At 36.0% G+C, this 22,716-nt stretch overlaps 1 protein-coding gene across 1 annotated transcript in view; it reads left to right on the top strand.

The window, feature by feature from the left end:
* Window positions 1-20,497, top strand: part of EGLN1 (egl-9 family hypoxia inducible factor 1) — a 62,639-nt gene extending 42,142 nt beyond the window's left edge. Inside the window, exons 2-5 of the mRNA XM_072647479.1 lie at window positions 8,740-8,859; window positions 12,104-12,240; window positions 16,576-16,643; window positions 17,981-20,497. Coding sequence (XP_072503580.1) covers window positions 8,740-8,859; window positions 12,104-12,240; window positions 16,576-16,643; window positions 17,981-18,045 — 390 coding nt within the window. The 3' untranslated portion in view covers window positions 18,046-20,497. The remainder of the gene's footprint in view (window positions 1-8,739; window positions 8,860-12,103; window positions 12,241-16,575; window positions 16,644-17,980) is intronic.
* The last annotated feature ends 2,219 nt before the right edge of the window (window positions 20,498-22,716 follow it).

Below are 22,716 nucleotides of genomic sequence, written 5' to 3'. Positions count from 1 at the left end.
AATCAGGACAGTACCTAGTGTGCCCATCTTGTGGGTCACATGATCTGGAAGTTAACTTTTTCCTTAATACTTTTCTTTCTCTCTTCTTCCCCCCTTTTCAACAAGAATAATTTTTTTGCCTTCCTATAAAATATTATGTTAAATCATGTCATTTCATTTTTATTTGGTAATGTTTCGCCTATTTGAAGGTAATACTTCTGGTAAATTCATATGCTTAGAATAACACTGAACCCAGAAGTTAAAAAAAAACAAAACAAAAAACCCTGAGCAGTGAGCAATAAAGAAATATCTAAAGATTGTATATTTTATAATATGACTGGTTCATTACCTAACTGGAAGGGAATGTTCTCATTTACTAGCAATAGTTTTAAAAGATATGCCTTACTAGTTCAGAAGATAAGGTATGTGGCAGAAATAGCAGGCAAAGGAAGGAGGGAAACAAACACTAAGTGCCTACTGAGTGCCAGGCATGTGCTTTACAATCATTACTCATTTGATGCTCACTGCAACCCTGGGGGGTAGGTGCTATTGTTATCCTCATTTTAGAGGCATGTAGAAGTATGCCTGTCTGAGGCAAGCAGAAGTTGAGTTGCCCAGGATCCCACAGCTGGTCGGTAGGGTAGTATTATTATCCTCATTTTGGGGGTAGACAGAAGGTACATGGCTTGCCCAAGGTCACAGAGCTAGGAAGCAGCCAAAGCTAGGTTTGACTTTGAGTCTTTTTGACCTGGTCTCGGTGATCTATCCACATCACAACCTGTCTACTTAGCAATAGAAGTAGTAAGTTTCAGAAGTAGTTATTGATCAGAAGAAAGGGTGATCAAGGTCTTAAGCAGTGATAATAGAAAGAACAGTGGGCCATAAGAAAAAACTATTCTGTAGAGAGGTAAATAATCTCTGTCTTTGTAAGCTTTCAGAATACAATATTAATGTCCATATTGCCCAGGCCTATGAATATGGTGGTTAGTTCTGAATTGCAAAGTATAAAAGACTACATATAGAAGGCAGAAGAAAAACATATATTTAGACACCAGAAAACCAAATCCCAGCACTAGAAAGCCAAATCCATCAAAGCCAAGAAATCAATACAGGTTAGCACTTCTGGGGCAATGGCATTCCCATGCCTTTCCCCCAACCCCATGGGGGTTGGAAGTATGAGGGATGGGTCGGGGGGAGCAGCGCAAGGGGGCCTTTCTACAAACACTCATGAATGAGCCTTGCTGTGCCTGCTGGCTTGCACCCTCTCTCCTCTGCCCTAACCACTCTCACTAACTTCCTCCTGGTTCTGCCTGTTCCACCCGTTCAGCAAACTCCTTCCATCACATGTGATTTAGGCTTCCAGGTGATTTAAGCAGGATTTTAATCCAACACTGTCATTTTACAGAAAAGGAAAAGGGTCCCTGGAGGGGAAGAGATTTGTCCAAGGTCATACAATTACATTTGTGGCAGAGCTGGAATTTGACCCCCTATATTCCATCTATTAGTATAATATCTGTGAAGGCAAGAGTCACATCCATTTGTACCAGTGCTAACAAATAAACAAGGTGTCATTACAAATTTTGATTGGTGCTCTTGAAAGTGCCAGTGTTGAAGTTGAGATGTTAATAATGTTCTTGTAATTTTGGTTTTCCTCCAAAAATGAGTAAGTTATTATAAAAGAAATTTTAAGGAAATTTAATTATTGTATAAGTAGTTGATCCTTTTGAATTCTGATGTAAAATGATATTTTTGTAAACCTGTGTTAAAAATTGAGTGTAGAAGTCACCTACTAAGAGGAACGTAAATGAAAAAAATTTTGAATTTCTCAGAATCACAAAATTTTTGAATTGGAAGGAGCCTTAAGGTCATCCAGTCCAAATTATGCTATAAAAAAAAGGAATTCTTCCCTCTCCCCTTAAACATACCTGACAATACTTGGTCATCTACCCTTTGCTCTGAATATTTCCAAATAAAGAATGAACTCTCTATTTCCTGAGACAACTCATTACTTTTTTGGATTGTTGTGTTAGAAAAATTTTCCTTACGTCAAGCCAAAATTTGCCTTTTGCAACTTTTCACTAGATGCTTCTAGTTTTCTGCCTTCTGGGACCCAACAGAACAAATTTAATTTCTCATCCTCATGGTAGCACTTCAGGTATTTAAAGACAGTTGTACTCTTCTGAGTCTTTTCTAATCTACACATCTTCAATTCCTTCACTTTATCCTAATATAACATATACTTAAGGTTATTCACTATCTTAGTTTTCCTTCTCTGGGGTCTTTTCAGCTTATCGATGTTCTCTTTAAACTGTGATGTTCAAAACTAAACAGAGAACTCTAGATATGTTCCAGTGAGGCTAGAGTACAGCAGGATTATCAGCTGTGCCTCTCAGTGCAGCCAAAGAAGACGTTAACTTTTTTGGTCACCATATCACACTATTGACTCATTGAGCTTGTTTTCTGCTAAAAACAATATGTCCCATTTGTTGTTTAACTTGTTGATTTTCTTCTCAGTTTTTATAGGTTTATAAGACCATAAGATGATAGGACTAGAGGTAGAAGAGACCACAAATAGCTAGCTCAGCCTGTTCATAATTCAAATGAAGAGACTAAGAGAAAAGGGACTTGCCTGAGGGCATACTTCATATACATCATATTATCACAGGGAAATCAGTTTCTAACATGATTAAAACATGCATCAACAATTCCTGCTCCTGAGACCTTTCCTCTGTTTGACTAGTACAGGAATTTGAATCCAGATCTTCTGACATGGACTCCCTAGTACTTTTCATTCCACTGTTATATATGCCATGAATATCAAGTAATGTTCATTTATCTTTAGCCAGATGACATTTGTAGATTTTCTTATTTTCATTTGCTAATAATCTTGTGTACTTGATAGGTAGATTTTTAGATGAGGTCTCCTGGGAATAGTAGGTTTTTATGTGATAGCATTCTGAACTTGAATTCAAATCCTGCCTCAGATACGTGACCTGGTACAGGTAATTTCCTCTCTCAGCCTGAATTTCTTCATCTGTAAAATAGAGATAATTTATAATAGCATGTACCTCATATGGTTGTTTTGAGGATCACATGAAATGTTTGCAAACTTTGAAGTACTGCATACTGGTTATTGTAATTATTATTAGTATGTAGTATTTAGATCATAGGATCCTAGATTTAGAGCTGGAAAGAACCTTTTGGGATCAATGAATCTAAACTCTTATTTTACTAGTAAGGTTAAGTGCTTTGCACAAAGCCATACAGGTAGTAAGTAACAGAGCGATAATTCACACCAAGGTTGTCTGATTACAGCTAGAAGTCCAGTGGCATGTAAGATTCTTCTCCAAGTTTCAGGTTCCTCATCTATAAAATTGAAAAGGTTAAGAACACTAGATAAAAATGAGTTCACTGCTACTTAGAATAACACAGCTTTCCATTGAATTAAAATGTATAGATTTTACAAGGACTTTTCATGAACTAACTTGTAATGAATAAGTATCTTCAGATTTAATGTGGTAGGGACTTTTTTTGTCTTCATGGAAGTGATGGGATATCATACCATTTGCTTCTCACTCAAGTGAGTGACCACCGCAAGGTCTAGTTGTTTAAAATAATGAAGTAATATATAGTAAATTCAAGTGAAAACTAAAGAACAAGTTGCTTCTGGCAAGTGATTATTCTGTGGGCAAAGGGTACAGAAATTCATTCATGTCATATCCTGAGAACCCCTCTCCTCCCTATTGTTTTGAAGATTTTACCAAGAGATAAAATAGTTCAGAGCTCCAGGTTTTTATTTTGACAGTACTTCTGGTATGCAGGCTTCAGGTTGCAGCAGTTTGAAAGGAGTTGTTTGAAAAATATGGCATGTATAATTTTCAAGGAAGGCATTTTATTTCTTCAAATAAACATTTTTCTAATTATTTAAATTGCATTAAAATCAAGTTTATTACCATGAGAATTAAGGGAAGTACAGTTAAAAAAGGGATAGTTTCTAAGATAGAATGATTGTTTTTCTAGCATTTTAGTTTTGATAGCCTTTAAGTTGGCACTTTTATGAATTTAGATAATGGGTTTGTGCAGAGCCCCTTGGAATAGCCCTCTAAAATTTGAGTGTGGTTTTTAATAAGTATGGGAGAATCTTTACCCTACCCCAGAACATAAACAGAAAAGATTAACATTTTCAAAGCACATATTGTTGCATGCTTACAAGGGTAAGGAGAAAAACTAGATAGTGTATAATAATGTTAATCTTAGTAGACCTTTTCCCCTCATTTTCTTCATTAAGGTAATAATGTGATAAGCTGTTGAAAAATGAAGGTTGTCCTCACCTTTGACTCTGGTGTTTAACAAAAGGGTTGGGGGTGGGAGGAAGTATTTACTGGTTTGACTTCGTATTGAGCAAATGCTTTTCAAAGCCAGAAATTAATTTCTTCTTAGTGAAAATTCTCATAGGAAAACACAAATTAATGTTGTTTTTCTATCAATTGAGAAAATCTTTTAAACTGTATATAAATTTTTGATTTTATTATCAAAAAGGAAGAAAATAGCATTTGACTTGTTTTCCTTACATATGTGTGTTGTGTTCTTAAGGCATTTGAATATTTAAAATTATAGTTTCTTTGTAAATAGTATGGGAATACATGCAAGATTCCTCCAGTGTGGTAGTTTCTTTCTCTTTAAGACAGATAAACACTTTCCATAAAAGTTATCGGTCATTTCCCTATTCTTCAGAAAGATAACAAAGAGATAATTTAACCTCTACCACCACCACCACCACCACCACCACCACCACCATCACCATCATCATCCCTTTTCTTGCTTCTAAATATTTCCAGAGATGGAGTTATTGTAACTTTTCTTGGTATTTAGTCATTTTTAAAATCATGTAATTCTCCGTTATGTCTGACTTAAATCTCATGTGATAAGCTAAGCCCATTTCTTAGTCGCAGTCTTAGTGAATGGAATTTAGTTCCACTTTTACGATTTTTTAGTGTTTGTTGAATTAGGATACTAGAACACTTCTAGTCCAACCTTCCATCCAGTGCAGGAAACATTTCTGTAGCATTCCTGCCAAGTTGATATCCATTAGCATTGATACGTAGAGGCTGTTGAGACACAATGGAAAATGCGGTGTATTTGAAAGTCTGATGACCTGGTTTTATATCCTGACTCTCTTAATCTCTAGTAACCTTATTAAGTTTCCCCATATGAATTGTAACAGTCTATAATTCCATATTTTCACTATCTCATGAGTGAGTCCATTTCATTTTTTGTCAACTCTAGTTGTGAGGAAATTTTTCCTTGCCTTTAAGTTCAGTACTTCTAAAAACTATTGCCTTGAACTTCTACCAATTGATGCTCGTTCTGTCTTCTGAGCAACACTGCTTTCTTCTTCATGATTAGCCCCTCCACATGTTTGAGTAGACTGGTGATTTTTCTCTCTACACTTCTTTTCCAGCCTAAACATACTGATTTCTTTTAACTATTCCTCATATGACATGGCTTCCAAACTCTTCTCCTCCAGGCTACCCTTCTTATTAATTCACCACTTGAGATATGGTCTGTGTAGGACTAACTGCAGTGAGAATATTAGCCAGTTTCCTTGTTTTAGACAGCAGAGTTGTTGTGTTGGTTAGCTTTAAAACACCACACAGATATGAGCTAATTTTATGATTGAGTTAGGCATAAAAAGCCCAGTAGACATAAAAGTCGGTTCAGCGGATATATTTGATAAGTAGAAAGCTATTGACAATGCTGGCTCTCTGGTTATCATCCATAACTTATCATGGATGCTTTCACATGATGTCTTTTATAATTGATTAAAATTAAATAATGATATGTGAGCAGTCTTTTATAGGCTGCTTATGGATCTGGCTGGTTCTCTTAGATAACATGATATCAACACTCCAGCTAATTGTGCACTTGGAAAACCTTTGCTGCTTGATCATAAATACAGGTTTCCTAAAAGTATTTCTTGTGAAGTAGCACAAAATATTAGTTATGAAAAACATTTTAATTTTGGTGATTAGGCTTGTGGAACTTTGCATTAAGAAATATTCTTTGAGGCAAGAATTTGATCTTGGACAATTTCCTTGTCTTATGAGAGGCCCATTTCAGATTGATAGAGAATTCCTTCCATTCAGTAAATATTTGTGAAGCATTTGCACTGTGCAGGGTATTGTGGATACAGAATTAAAAAATGATGTGAATGTAAGAGGTTTGGCAAAGGTAGAACCAGCTGAACTTCTTAGCTGATTGGATATGAGGAGCAGGAGTTAGGGAGAGAAGTGAGTCAAAGATAAGACCTGGGGTGGGGAATCTGCAGCCTCAAGACCACCGGTGGCTCTCTAGGTCCTCAAGTATTGCCCTTTGAATCCAAACTTCATGGAACAAATCTCCTTAATAAAAGGATTGTTCTGTAAAACTTGGACTTAGTCACAAGGCCATATCCAAGGTTCTAGAAGGCCACAGGCCCCTGGCATAAGACCAAATATGGGCAAACAGGAGAATGAAGGTAACTTAAGCCATCTTTTTCTTTTTAAGAATAATGACATATCCTTGAAATAGATTTATACTTTGTATTAAAGCCTTTGATCTACTCAGTGTGGAGCATTAATGGATAGCCACCTTTGAAGCCTCAAATACCTGGTGTCCAATTCTGCATCTAATATTGTCTCTGTGACTCTGGGCAAGTCATTTGACCTCTAGTGCTCTCTGAAAGTCCTGAACTGTATTGTAAAGGAAATTCCTCTCCAAGAGTCCCTACAACAATGAAATTATAGATCAACCCCCTATCTAATGATTTTTTAACTCACTCACTTACCAGCCCTTCAAGCTCAACACGTCTCCAAACTCAGCATGCCCCATCAGTTTTGCCTTCAGAACCTTTCACGTCTCTTTTTTTCCATTCTCACCTTTCTAGTTCAGCTCTTGATTACCTGTGTGCTGCTGCCAAATTTAGTTTCCAAAAATATTGTTCTTAACTACATCCAGTCCCTGTTTAAACTAACCAAAAAGCAACGAAACAAGCCTTTATTGGCCCTTCATTATCAGTAGTTGTAAGACTTTTTACCCCGTGCCTTGACATCTAAGGCCTTTCGTTATCTGACTTATCTTTGCTGCCTTACTTTCTACTCCTCTTTTTTATATACTTTATGCTATAGCTGAACTAGACTATTTACTGTTTCCCAGACACATCACATACTTGCTGTGCCTTTTCATGTTATTCTTTTTTTGTCCCTTCCTGATTGCCATCCCTACCTCGTGAAATCTTTCATTTCACTCTGGTTTCAGGCTGCAGGGAGCAATTTCCTTTCTCCTTTGATGTTCTTGAGTACTACTTGTAGTACTCTTAAGGTACCTGTTATTACAATTTAATACAAACAGGGAAGATAGGAAACAAGGTTGTAGAGGAGAAGATGACCAAAGTAGAATATTAAAGTGGGTGGAAAACAAAACATACAACATTAAAGCATTATGTCTTAATTCATATCTACATCTCCCTTAGCATTTCCACATAATACTTATGTTGAAATGAATGAATTTATTTTATGCACATTTTGATATATCATTTATAATATGTAATTCCCTATTTTTAAAACAATTATATAATGGCATTTCCCTAAATTGTGTTTGCATAATGTTGATTAAATATTGATCATAACAGTTCCCTTAATGTTAAATATAAAGTTGTATATATGTCAAATACATTACAAGTGATAATTTGGGGTATGAAAATACCTTTCATTTCTTTAGTTTTGCCCCCCCAAAAGGTCCCTGGTTGGCTTTTCCAGAAACTAGCATATTTCAAAACAGAGAAATGTTCTGTGAGCAAATTAGTTGTCAAAAACATGCTTTTATAATATTGTATAATATTACTCTATGGCCAAATTAGTCATCTGTTTTGGGGCTTGTTTCTAGTTTTTTATTGTTATAAGTGGCATTCTATGAATGTTTTCTGCAAGTCGCCTTCCCCTCCTCCTCCTTTCTGGTTATTTCCTTGAGATGTAGTTCCCAAAATGGAATTACTGAATCAGGGTAGAAATGGTTTTATAGTTCATTGCGTATCACCACATTGCTCTCTAGAAAAAGTGAACAGATTTATATAGCCACCAGTAGTGCATAGGTATATCTTAAAATAATTTTAATTGACATTTCTTTAATTGTTAACTGAGGCTATACATTTTCCATGTGGTGTACTGTGTGCACTTTCTTGTATTTAAACTATTTCTTCCTCTCCTTTGCCCGCTTTCCAAATGTAATCTGGGTATTAATCTTATATTTTGTATCAGTTCTTTATTTTAGAAAGTGTTATTATTAATTACATTTGATATTTTTATTTCCCATTTTATTGCTGTGTTCTTTGTGATTATTTTATTTATATGTTTGTTCAAGTTTTAAAAATACGTTTAAACACAAGTGAGCCTTCTTCAAATATCATTTGAGTTGAATGAGTTCATGTTTGACATTATGAAAGCCAACTACTATGCCCTCTTACAAAATATCCTTCGGTTCCACTTAGAATACTGTATATGAATGAGGTATTGTTTTAATCCATTGTGGTATTTGTGTTTTCCCAAATATTAGACTAAAGTTACTTCAGATTATAGGAGTTTTGTGTACTTTTGAAATATGGTATTGAAATCTAGAGAAATTTAGAAATAGTCCACAGTAGCCACATTTGAGTAACTCCGTTTTAAAGGCTGACTGACATCTCTCCCTTTAATCATATATTGATTTTTTTTTCTTCCCCCATAGGCTATGGTTGCTTGTTATCCAGGTAATGGAACAGGTTATGTGCGACATGTTGATAATCCAAATGGAGATGGAAGATGTGTCACATGTATATATTATCTTAATAAAGACTGGGATGCCAAGGTATGCAACTTGATTTTGAGTATAATACATTTTTTTCATAACCATAGATATTTAGACTAGATCCTAATCAGAATTCTTAAGCTACAATCTTACCATACCAGAGAGAGAGAGAGAGAGAGAAAGAGAGAGAGAGAGAGAGAGAGAGAGTGTGTGTGTGTGTGTGTGTGTGTTGTTAAAAAGCTTATTTTTATCATAGAACTTGGCACACTCCACACAATGGCTTCATTTATTCCCAGTAGATGTTAAAGAAACTCAACAGCCAGCATTCATCCAAAATTAAATAACTTTCCCCAAAAGTTACCTTTGTTATGTTTACAACTTCCTTTAATTTTTTCTAAAAATAAGTTATGAGAACCATTTTTACGAACTCTTGAGAGGCTTTCCAAAAGAAAAAAATGTATATAAATACACACATGATTTTTGTGGAGTTATTTATTTTTGTTTTTAAGAAAACATTTTTTTGTTTTAAGAGTTATTTGTCATATCTACCTCTGTTTCACAGACTTGATCTTCTTTGGAGGAAAGGGAAGAGGCAAGTTGTTGCCTTTTCATAATTTAACATGATTTATAATTTGGCTATGTATAATAGATCTTATAAAGACTGTCTTAATATATATGTTTACCTTCTCTTAATGATTTAAAAAACTGTACTGTTTATATATATTGATCTTGCTTTTCATTTAAATTTAAATGATGTTTAAACAGACCTCTATGTGACTCTGCTAGAAATTTCAGGAAGTGGTTACTTCTTATCAGAGAACCCCTCAAAGGGCAAGTAGCTCACTAGATTTAAAAACAAAAACACCACTCCAAAAGACTCAGTATGCTGACTTTAGAATATTTTTAAGTTATTTTTATTTCATTTAATATTTTCCAATTACATCTAAAAAGTTTTTATAGCAAGTGTTTTTAAAAAATCAAGTTCCAAATTCTCTCCTACCACACCTCTCCCCTTTCCTTGAGAAGGGAAACAATTTGATATTGATTATACATGTGAAGTCATACAAAACATATTTCCATATTGACCATGTTACAAAAGAAAATATGAACAAATAAAAATAAAGTTTAAAGAAAAAGGATGCTTCAGTCTGTATTCAAAGTGTATCAATTTCCTCTCTGAAAATGGATAGCATTTTTCATCATGGGTTCTTTGGAGATGTCTTAGATCATTTTCTTGATCAGAGTAACTAAGTCTTTCACAGTTGATCATCCTTACAATATGCTTGTTACTGTATATATGTTCTTCTGGTTCTGCTCACGCCGCTTTGCCTGAGTTTGTATAAGACTTCTCAAATTTTTCTGAAACCAACCTACTTGTCATTATAACACAGTAGTATTCCATCACAGTCATATACCACAGTTTGTTCAGCCATTCCCCAGTTGATGGGCATCCCCTTGATTTCTATTCATTGTTACCACAAAATAACTGCTATAAATATTTTTGTACAAATAGGTCCTTTTCCCTTTTCTTTGATCTTTTTGGTATTGCTAGGTATTGCTAGGTCAAAGGTTATGTACAGTTTTGTAGTCCTTTGGGCATAGCTCCACATTGTTCTCTAGAACAGTTAGACTAGTTCAGAATTCTACCAACAGTACATTAGTGTCTCAGTTTTCTCACCTCCTCTTTAAGCAAGTATTTTCCTTTTCTATCATGTTAGCTAATCTGATAAGTATGAGATAGTATCTCAGAGTTGTTTTAAATTTGCATTTCTCTGATCAATAGTGATTTAGCATTTTTTCATATGACAATTATTGATAGCTTGGTTTTCTCCTGACAACTTGGTCAAATGTGGCCTCAAACACTTACTAGTTGTGTGACCCCGAGCAAGTCATTTAACCCTGTCTGCCTCAGTTTCTGAGAACTGAGGGGTTGGAAATGATGAGTACAAGGAATTAAAAAGTGAGTAGAAGATAAGGAAAATGGAGCTAGTATAAAAGCCAAGAATTTGGGAAAGGGACCAGAGTAGAAATAATAACTTGAAGGAGCTGCAAGGTTAAGTGGTTTCTTTTGTTTGTTTGTTTCCAAAGAAACCTGGGTATATTTGTAACCAGTGGAGAAGGACCTTGTGTATAGGAAGAGCTTGAAAAGGATGGAAAAGAAGGAAATGATCAAAGGGGCAAGCTCATGGAGGAGATGAGAGGGGATGGCCACCTCTTCTTTAGATTAACAAAGAATACTGATGAAGATATAGAGCTCTTGAGAGTGCAAACTAAAAGAGGTGGAGATGACAGTGGAAAACTGGTTGGCATGATTGTGTGGTTTTTCTCCACTAGTATTAAGTTGCAAGGGAGTGTGATACAGAAGGCAGAGAGTGAGAGATTTAATGATATATAGGCAGAATGTAGTTGGGTTAGTCCCCCAGCATAACAGAATGATAGGATCTTGAGCTGAAAGAGACCTCTTAGGCCATCCTACCTAATTATACAATTGAGGAAACTGAGGCCCAGAGAAATTAAATAACTTCACACAAAGAGTAAGCTTTAGAGGTAGGACTTGAAATATTCTTTTTATTAGTTGTGACTACAAATTGGTTTGATTTACTCTGTATATATCTTACATGTATGTAGTTGTTTGCATGTTATCTTCCCCATTAGACTGTGAACTCCTTGACGGCAGGGACTGTTCTTTGTAACCCCAGTACTTAACACATTACCTGCCAGAGTAAGTGCTTAATAAAGGCTTATTGGCTTGAGTCTGACTTCAGAGCTAAAGCCTTTTCCACTTAGTAGGGACTTAATGAGTGGCATGAAATGAACTAATTAACCATAGGATCAAGATTATGAAGGTAGGAAAGTCAAGGCAGAATAGGAAGTGATAGACATGGAGGGACAGCAGAATTTAAGTGGAGTGAATAAGAGGAGAGATGGAAGAAGAAGAGGATGTGGTGATTTGAGACATTTCAGAGTTCAGCATCATGGAGATGGAACACACACAAGTGATCTGCAAACAGTAATGACTTAAATGCTTACTGAATTGAAAGTCTTGTGGAATGTATAAAAGATAGAGTAATTTTCTAGAAAGAGATCTCTGTAGTTTGAGAGCTCAGCAAGTAGAAGTAGGTCCTTGAATGATTACTATTGAAATAAAACTTTTTGTATCTTGTTTGGATCAGTATCCGTCAGTCTTGTTAGCCAGCATGGGCTACTTTTGTACTGTAAAGAGGACATACAACCTGTAAAATTTTTTAAATCAATCACTGGTAATATTGACTTACTTTAATTATATTGAATATTTTTTTTCTAGGTAAGTGGAGGTATTCTTCGAATTTTTCCAGAAGGCAAAGCCCAGTTTGCTGATATTGAACCCAAATTCGATAGACTGCTCTTTTTCTGGTCTGACCGACGCAACCCTCATGAAGTGCAACCAGCATTTGCTACAAGGTAATATTCCTTTTAAGAAGATCATGGCACAGGTTTTTATAAAGCTTTCTTTGAGGGAAAAGAAAGCACGTTGTGGACCTTAAGGCCCTTATAAAGATTTTTGATTGTTAAAAGTGACTTAAATTGCTCAAGTAAATAGAGTCAATTTTATGTATACTTTCATGCAAATTTTCCCAATCACATTTTGTCTTTAGTGTCCTCTGTTTCACTGCATGCATGTCTCTGCACATCTACTCATTGGTTGATTAAAGAAAATAATGTGATTAGGTAAAGAAGAAATGGATATTGCAGGCTGTCCTCTCCTGCAAACCTCTGTCCCCTGCCATGTGGTTTCCTCCTTGTATTTCGTCCACTGGCTGGTGCATCTTTTCTGCTTGGGTGGAAGAGTGGAGTAAGGAAGAAGCAGCAGAGTTAAAATAGGAAGATGAAAACGGAATGGTGGAAACTGGGAAATAGAAAGTCAAGATGAGACTAGAAATAAAAGGAGGGAAAAGCAAAGATCAGGATGGAAAGGAGCAATGGCAGGTGTGGGGATGAGGAAGAAATCATAAAAATTCTAAAATAAGATGGAAAGCTCTGGGTTTCTACTGCATTCTGTTCCTTTTCTCCAGCAAGCTTTTCTCTTCCACTTTTCCTGTGGTAGTGCTTATCAGCCAGCTAGCTCCTGCTTGCAATGTGCTTTGTTACCATGACAGATGTCAGTGTTATAAATACAAAAATTAAATAGTACCATCCTTGATGGCACTTTTATTAAGGGGAAATAACATCTACACACTGAAGTACATACAATATGTACAGGAAAATTAATGCAAAGTAATCTCAGGAAGAGGAGAAAAAGAACGGGCAGCTAGAGGGATAAGGATGACTGCCCGTAGGAGGCAGAAGAATTCTAGGGGTCCTCACTTGTGGCATTTGCCTGTGTACAGTTATGGCAACTAGTATTTATTAAAACTAGCATTTATTAAGCTCCTACTTGGAGAAGAGAGGTGTGGAATATTAACTACCTTTTAGTCATGACCAGTAAATAGAATATTAGAGCTACAGAGGATCTTCAGGATCATCTAGTACCACTCCCTCATTTTACAGATGAAAAAACTGAAGAAACCTGAAAAGTGAAAAGTTTGACCACATGGCAAGTGGCAGACATAAGCCTGAAACTCATGTATGACTTTTAGTGGTGTGCAGTCTTTGCATCACACTGCAAGTGCCTATGTTATACTTTAAAAAGTTAAGATATTGGCACCAAAAATTAATTTATTAAAAAGAGTGGCATTGTTATGTGAAAATTATTTTAAAGGGAATAATTATATTAAGAAAATATTTGGTTTAGCCAACTTAGAATTAATGGTAACTGTCGAAGGTTAGGAATCTTATAACACCCCAGACTTTGGTTTCTTCATGCAACTTACAATAAGATCAGAGTACTAGCTGCAATAGAATAATGGAAATAGTGTACAGAAGGGACACTAGTACAGCACAAGGCTTCACCGTCAGGCCTTAGTGCTTGCCATTGATGAGGACTTAGAGAGTCAGTGAGACCTTGCTATCTCTATTATCTTTCTGTCTTTATTCTGCCTTCTTTCATCCCAGGTATATTGCCCTTGTTCTGTACCAAACACTTGGTCTCTTTAATACCAAACTTTGCAATGAGTGGAGGGCTAAGCACCATGTGTCATGGGGGTCAGTGCTGGGAAACATCAGTCTGTTGCAGCTTCATTGGATAGAAAATATTTACACATGTTAAAAGGTAACTAAAAATATAAGGTATTAGGTGATCCTTAAATAAGTCATGAGGACAAATGTTGTAATTACATAGAGGCCATCGCATCTTGCTCCTGAGAGATGTCACTTCCAGCTGGGCTGATCAGAAAAGCCTCCATAAAAGAGGTTGGATTCTAGTTGCAACTTTGGACAAAGAGGAGGATCAGAGGTTTAGCTGGAAAAGGCCTTAGAGGTTAGCCAGTCTAATGTCATTTCACAGGTAAGGTGAAGGAGGCCTAGAGAGGTTTAAGTATCAGACAGGTATCCAAAGGCATGCAGGCATTTAATGGCAGAGCCACATTTTGTACACATCCAAATCCAAAGATCTTTCCACTGTGCCAATAGACCATTTTAATTGGTGTTTGGTTAGCAAAATTTTTGTAAGATAGTTTAAGGAAATAGAATAGCAAAGGGAGATTAATAGTTTTGAGTAGAGAGTCAGGGTGTAGTATAGTAGAAAGAGCCCTGGCTCTGGTTGGTGTCTTTTGGCTTGGGTTCAAATCCCTCCTCTGGCATAAAACTTCTAATTTCATTGATATAGGGAACTCCCAGCAAGGAAGGTGACATGCCAAGGTCATACTAGCTTCATCATCTATAAAATGAGGAGGTGGGACTAAATGACTTTTTCAGATCCTGTAGCTTCCTCATATATTACCAAAGTCAGCCTGTAGAATGGAACAATCAGCACTAGGAGTCACAGTGGTATAGTGGAAGGAAAGGCTGCCAAGGACCCCAAGCCTAGGTCCTGGTCCCAGCCATGGTATCAATTCACTGTGTGTTGTTGGACAAGTCGCCGAACATCTCAGGACATGTTTCTGTGTTGGTTAAATGAAATGGTTGGATTGGATAATTGCTTAATCCTCTTCCAGCTTTGTAATTTTTATTGTATCCTAGATTTGGCTCTTCCAGAATTCAAGGCCTGCACAGTCTACTTACTCACCTTTTCAGTACTGGCTCATGCTCTTCACTCTGTACTCTTTATCTCACTCTTGTACATGCCCCAGATTTTCCTACTTCTGTCCCTTTGTTGACATGGTTCTTTATGTCGATTCCCCTGCCCCATCCCTTTTAATTTCCTACCCATCCTTTTGAGTAGAAGTGTCAAACATGAATGTACCTGAATCAGATTGAATTGTAATTGGAAAATATAATTTTAAAAAATAGTTTATATTTGGCTTTCTAGGTCAATATGTGTCTACCAGGATCCTTTGTACTATTTAATGTTCACTTTAACACCACTGCTTTAAAGCGCTGATGAACTATCATCTCTTTTTGAAGCCTTCCCTTTTCCCATTACTTTCTTTTTGCATCCTTCACACAATATTTTATTATTTGAATTTTTCCTATAATGTATTATTTTATATTATTTATATACGTCATACCCCTCTGTTATATGTTTCATTAGCATATGAACTGTATCTTATCTCAGTTTCATATCTTTCCCAGTAACTAGCACAGTGTCCTGTATGTATTAGTAAATGTTTGCAGGGCTAGTTTGATAGTACTTATTAGTGCCAGTTTTCTCAATTACTGTTTTTTGCTGCCCATGACCAGTGGTTTGAAGCTACCAGATGATCTCCTTAATTTTAAATAAGGAAATTCAGTATTTATTAAATACTTGCCTACAGGCATTGCACTTTGAGCTGGGGATACAAAGACTAAATAGTCCCTCCTCTTCAGTCCTGATTTTGCTTTTATCTTTCCGGTTTGTTACTTTTTGTTTCTAAATTGTACGCCTTCTTTTGCGCCTGGAATGTCGTGACTTTTAGTTTATCCGACATTGTTGAGAAAGAGGTGATCGACGAAAGGTCAGGTTTGCCTCTAAAGTGGCAGGTCTTTGTTTGAATTGTTTTTGTTGAAAATCTTTTTTGTAGTTTAGCATAATTTAAATTTTATTTAATTACTTGGGACCGTCACTCATTGTTGTGCTGTGTTTTAATGTAGTGATGGCCTTAGGAGTTGTCCTAAGCAGCAGTTTTCCTCATGTTAAATGGTCTCACTCTGTGTGCTTTTTGAGTTTTGGGGCCTATTTTTTATGGTGTTTCTGTCTTCCTCATAGAGGTAGTTTGATAATATCGGTGTCCGTTCTCTTAACGATAGCCTTCCCTACCTCCCTTAACTCTGGTAATTTGTTGCTTTTAATCAGTTGATCAATTAACCAATTAATAATTAACATTTATATCAGATAACCAAGTTTATTAAAATTATGCATCCAATAAGTGAGACTTTGAGGGTCTTCTTGTATAAGTAAGCATATGAGCATTAATGCATGGATTTAATGTCATTTATTTTGGCTATTCAGAGGGCTTTTTTTGCTTATGTCCTAGTTCTCAGTTATGTTCTTCAGTGAATCAAGTTGCTGTATAAGTGAGTGTTTATTGTACTAATAATTTATTCTTAGATAAAATACTAAGATAGTTATAGTAGAATTACATTTTAAATACAACATTGCTGAGGTGGCACACCTCTCCCCCTACCTTACATTTGTCTGTTACTGCATAGTTTCAATGTACTTTTGTATCCATTATCTCATTTGATCCTCACATTTTTCCTTTGTTTTAAATTTTCTTCTAGGTACGCAATTACAGTGTGGTATTTTGATGCAGATGAGAGGGCACGAGCTAAAGTAAAATATCTAACAGGTAATAATCACTTTGGGTTTGTATTAAAAACTTAGCATCACTTTCTTCTCAATGATTTCCAAAAATAGACTGAACTGAGGTCAGAGAAAAATATTCCTTATTTTCCTGAAGTTTTAAATTCTCTTATTTAAAAGTGGAATTCTCATGTCTATAGTAACGAGGTCTTTAGCTGTCAGAATAGTCCACTTTTTGCTTTCAGCATTTCAGTTTAACCTTTCGATTTTGTGTTTATTAGATGTACACAAAAATCAATTATTAGATTATGAAGATACATTTCTTTCAGCCCAGTCCCTAGTTCTGGGTTGTTTCTCTTATATCGGTGATTCTACCCGTGGCTTCTTTGCCTGCTTGTGTATATTTTAGTGGATCATTACATTCTAACTTCAGAGAATACTCACAAAAGCCTGTCCTCTTGGAATATTGGAAACTGAATCCTAGAATGAACCTCTAGTGATGTTCATATTGATCAGTATTTAGCAATTCTGATCTTCTTGCCCTTTTATATTTTACTCAGGTTATTAGTTGTGGAAGCTTTGCTGTGAAGTACATCTTACTAGCTTGCATTCATTCAAAAAGGCAGATGTGAGATTTTTTTTCCCCCAGAGGGTCATAGATTTAAAATTAGAAGGGGAGTTAGTCCATCCCCTCTGACTCATCATATGAAGAAGCTGAGTCCAAGAGCAGTTACTTGCCCCCCATCACTCAGAGTAGGTGACAGAACTGTGATTTGAAGCTACGGTATCTAATTACAAAGCCAGGGCTTTTGACACTACAGGAATCTTAAAGGTTCATTAATTAAGGAAGCCTAGCATTGTATTCACTGAATTTGATTGTGCTGGAGATGTGTTTGTCCCTTGTGGCTGAAGAAGACCATGCCATCAGAGAAATAATGACATGACTTGCACTTGACTTTGTTTTGAGTGAGGGAGGGCTGTGCAGGTCACCAGCCTCACTTCTCCTCCAGAGCCATCTGAATCCAGTGACCAGATATTCATCAGGATGACTGGAGATGACCCAGGATGAGGCAATTGGGGTTAGGTGACTTGCCCAAGGTCACACAGCTAGTGAGTGTCAAGTGTCTGAGGTGAGATTTGAACTCAGGTCCTCCTGACTCCTGCACTGGTGCTCTATCCACTGCACTGCCTAGCTGCCCTGTGCCAGAGATAACATTCTGAAGAAGGAAAAATGGTTATTAGTTAATGATTGCAAAATTAGGGTTTTGCCATCATGTAACAGAGGAATTAAATGTAGAGAAGTAATTCCCTGGAGTCAGGTGTAATACATGGTTGCTTTTTTTTTTTTTTTAACTGAGATGCTTTCTTTCCCCCCCCCTGCAGGTGAAAAAGGTGTGAGGGTTGAACTTAATAAACCTTCTGATTCAATTGGGAAAGACGTTTTATAGAGTCTTTGATCCAGCGACACAACTACATTGATGCTGTTTATTAACTTGTGAATTTGAATAAACGGGATAAAGGAAAATAGACAACAATCAGCATTTTAATACGGAAACCAAAACAACATTTTTGTGTTGCATCAAAAAGAAGATTTTGACTGCTGTGGCATTGTACTGTGTGACTGACTCCAAACCTGTGACTGCTTATTTGAAGAATATAAGCAATTAAAAATGACATATACATCTGGACATAAAATAAGTGCCCTACATAGAATTTTTTCATTATTATATTTTGCCAGACCTGTCATTCAGCTGAATCCAATTCATCTCTCCCTTTTTTATATAGTCAAATTTGAATTTGGGGTAATTTTTGTATGACCAGGTACAGTTTATCAAAGTGAATTGAGTAAAAATTACAGTCTTATTCTCCAAAGTAGCATCAGTCTATTTTTGTAAACCTCTGAACATTGTTACCCTCTGCCCTAAAAGACCTAATTTAACGAGAGTTGCCGGTAACTGAAGATCACTTTAATTCTCTTTACATTTAAAGTCAGAAAAGGAGCACTTTACTTACCAGCTAAGAATCGGATTCTTTTGTAGTCATATCTTAAACTAATTTGAACTCTTAAAGATTGCTACTGTATTTTTTTACTTTGTCCTTAATTAAATTTAACAGGAAAAAAATCACTATTCTACTATCAGTTATTTTATTTTAGTTCATGTTTTACAAGTTAGATCCAGAGTGGGAAGGGCTTTTATCTTTCAAGTTAAAATTTAAAAATAATAATAATAAAGTGACTGGCACTGAGCTTGAGGCTGTATCCAGGTTGTCCTTGGCTTTGGGGACATAGCATCAAGTTCCTAAGATAATAAAGGGCTTTCTTAGGCTTTCAGATATATCCTGAAATTTCCTATGTGTTTAAAAAGAGATGTCTCCATTCCTAAAACTTATAAACTTATCCATGTTTTCCCATTAAATGCCCCATCTGATCTGCAGATCAGTAGCACCTTGATTCTGTTATATAGCATCAAGGGCAAATTACATATACATTGAGACTGAAATGCATCATTACAGGCTTAATGTGCAATGAATTGTCGGATTCTTGTTCTGTTGAAGCATTCCCCAAACGTAACACTGGCCTTTGATCAGTACTGAAAAGATATGCATTTAGTAAGAAAGTTGAAATGTTTGGTTTTTATGCTTTGATGTTCTTTTTTACGTTTCAGAAAGAGAGGGAATGTTACTAAATCACAGAAGACCTCCCTAAACTTCTGTTTAAAGAATGAATTGGAATGAGTGTCTTGGACTTCAGTGTTTTCCTATGCTCGTTAGCAAAGTCCACAGGGCCATATCCACTCGCATAAATTAGGGGTACACACCTGCTCACTTAAGTTTTCTATCTCTGTCCTTGATTTCCTTTGCCAAAACAATGTGAGTGTACAGAAATATTTCTGTATATATTTCAATTTATGACAATTTTAGCATCTGTATAGTTTGTATTCAATTAGAAACCTTTTCTATGGAAAGCTCAGTAATTTTTATTAAAAGATTGCTATTGTTCATGTAAAACATGAAAAAAATTAATTGTTTAGTGAAACTGACAGTGGGGAGTAGGGAGTGGGGTGGGGGTAAACACTCAGTATTGTGATCTCACTTAGGAGAATTTGCAGGAAGAATTCTAGCTTGTACTCAGAATTATTGTTGTTTTTACCAAATGTGTTCCATTTTATTCCTCTTCCTTCTCTTCTTTTCATAAATTTGACCCAACACCTCCTCTGTAAGTGCCTCTGCCAGGCTGATCAGGAGTGCAAGTTTTTTTTGCCATCTGGTCTGGTCTGCAGTGCAGTGCATTGCATTAAGCCACAATTAAAAAGCGCTACTTTTTTTAGGTTTACCAGGAGTTATATTATTTGATGGGAGGTATGTTTGAATTTTATTTTTAGATATGTGTACAGAAAAGGCTTTTAATTTGTGAGCCCCTTTGTAATTCAAATGTATACTTCTGCAGTTATGCAAAGTACCAAATTCTAATCTCCGTGTAGTGTTTGCCAGACAGATTGAACACAATGGTGTATTTTTTTTAAGTCTGTTTCATCATTTTTATAAATTATTAGGAAAACATCAACAATTCAGGGCAGCCATATTTTCACTATATTCTTAGAATTTCATAGCAGTGAGACAGTAAACCTGTCACCAGATAGGACTTTTAAAAAAATTTTCATGACCTGTTTGTGTTTAATCCTGGTTAAAGACAAACTTCATAATGCTATTTTTATTCATGACATTAACCAGCTGTAAAACACAGACCTTTATAATAGGCAAAGAATTTCAGGACTCATTTATAAACTGCCTATAGAGTCATGTAATTTAAAAAGCAGTGTTTCATTATGAAAGAGCTCACAAGTTGCTTGTAAAGCTGATCTAATTAAACAGATGTATAAAGGTTCTTGGAAAACTGTATGTTGGTTTATTGTCAGAAGTCATTTTGTTGTTTTTAAAAGTCGGTGTCATACTAAGGGCTTTGTTGCCAGTGTGCTTACTTGGTGATGTAGTAGAATAGGTGCTTTTATTGCCCTAGTGCCTATATGAACTTAGTCCAGTTACTAGTCTTACTCTTTGTAAATTCAGTCTGTATTGTTGTTGTTTTTTTTTATTTTTCATATTTGAAGGTTGGATAACAGGAAATACTTTAAAATGTAGTAGATTAGTAGAAACCCACCCCATGGAATAATATTTCTAAGCTTTTTGTTTGAAGGAAAGGGACTCTACAGGCATAATGTTTAGCTACTTAAATGCTTGTTTTTTCTTGAAAGCAAAGTTATCCTTGGCTTTTTCACAAGATTTTTATAATTACTAGGTAATATTTTTTAAAACATTTGTTTCTTGGTGTTCCGTAGCACACTATTTAAAATAAAACTACTTCAGATCCACTTACCTACTTCCAAATAAGAGTTAAGTTGCATAGCCAAACTATATTTTGAAATTTTATTTTCTTTATTTGAGGTATCAGTTTATTATGTTGTGGACTCCTGAAGGACTGAGTCCTTGCCAAACTTTCATACTGTGTAAAAACCCTTGTGACAGAGATTCCCTCCTGATATAAAGGACCCAGGGTACACTTTGAAGAACCTCTCACTACTGGCTTATTGCTCTCATTAGATAATTGGTAACCTGGGAACTTGAATATTGAATGCCCTCCTACCCGCAGCTGGCTTTAGAAATACAGAGACAGATTCACAAGACTCAAAACATCAATAACTTTCTAAGTTAAGGGAAACAGAACACATATCACAAAGACCTCAGAAAATAATAATGCCCCTGAGCAACCCTTCCATTATAGACCTATGTGGTCTGTTAACGTCGGTGCCCTTCAGAAGATTCCAGCCCATAACTCCCAAAGTTCTTCCCTTACAGTAGATGTCCATTGCAGGTCCTGTTCCATGTTGTATTGTTCATTCCCCAGCCCAGGCCACTTGTAGTTTTTCTGTGCTCCTGAGTGGTTTCTTCTGTTCCCTTTCCCAGAGGACTAGTACACCTGTTCCACAATTCCTGGCAGCCTGTGTCATAGCTCTAAAAACACAAGCCTCTGTTTCTTTCATTACATTGGTTCTGTACCTGAGAGTTCAGAGGAGCCAGCCTCCCTCAGTTCTGTGGTGGTTCAGAATGACTTACTTTCCTGCAATCTTGTTTCCCAAGTCACCCACTCAGGGGGCTAAAGGCTTAAAGAGAATCCTAGTCTGTTTTCCAGTTGGATCTGCTGGGTTAGTTTATTCAGATTAATGGGGGCTGCTTCCTAAAATATTAGAGGGAAAAGGAGACACACTTGCTCCTCTGGTGCCATTATGCACTACAGAGAAAAAAAACTTGGGGTCCTGTTCTATATGCTACATATCACTTTCCTAGTGAACCTTCATTCTCACTTGCTTTTTTAAAAACTCCTTTGTAGTTCTTCCCATTTAAAATAATGAATCAAAGTTGGTGGTAGCTTTTTGAAGCCTTTAACTGCTGCTCATTAAAAATAAAAAGGGTGAGACTTTTTAATGTATTTCTTCACCAATATGTACAGCCATGAACATTTTTGGTATATTGAAATGAAGCTTATTACGCTTAATTGCAGCATTAGGAGTAAAGGAAAGAGAGACAAGCTGTCAAACCATTCCTTTGCATTTCTTTCTTGGGCAGCATTGCTGGCAGCCTGAATTGGAAGATTCGGTTTCATTACAATGAGCTTTCTAAACACATCAGCACTTACTTCACTATGGTTCCAAGGATTATCTTATACCTAAATTGAAACCAATATTAAATGTAACTGAACTTTCCATTACTCCTCACACAAACAATGTCATAAACAGATGTTAAACTGTAGCAATGAGCTAGAGCCTCAAGCCATCTTCAAGAAATTTATATAAGCAATAACTATGGTTTATAACAGTTTCTGTGTACAAGAATAATGTGCAGTCCTTGCAACTTAGGGTGCTGTCATTGATATTTGAGTCTCAAGGTTAACCTTAAGGGTCCCACATCAGCAGTAGGTAAGACATGGAAATCAATTTTTTTTGTCTGATTTTATTCTTGCAAGATAGATTTAAGTACTAAGGCCAGTCATATCTTTGACTTCTATTACAAAATGCCCATGTCATTTTGGGCCTCATTTTTCTACTTTATAAATTAAGTGAATT

This window comes from Notamacropus eugenii, chromosome 2, assembly GCF_028372415.1.
Source record: "Notamacropus eugenii isolate mMacEug1 chromosome 2, mMacEug1.pri_v2, whole genome shotgun sequence".
NCBI lineage: Eukaryota > Metazoa > Chordata > Mammalia > Diprotodontia > Macropodidae > Notamacropus > Notamacropus eugenii.
This window is presented reverse-complemented; position numbering and strand designations above follow the sequence as displayed.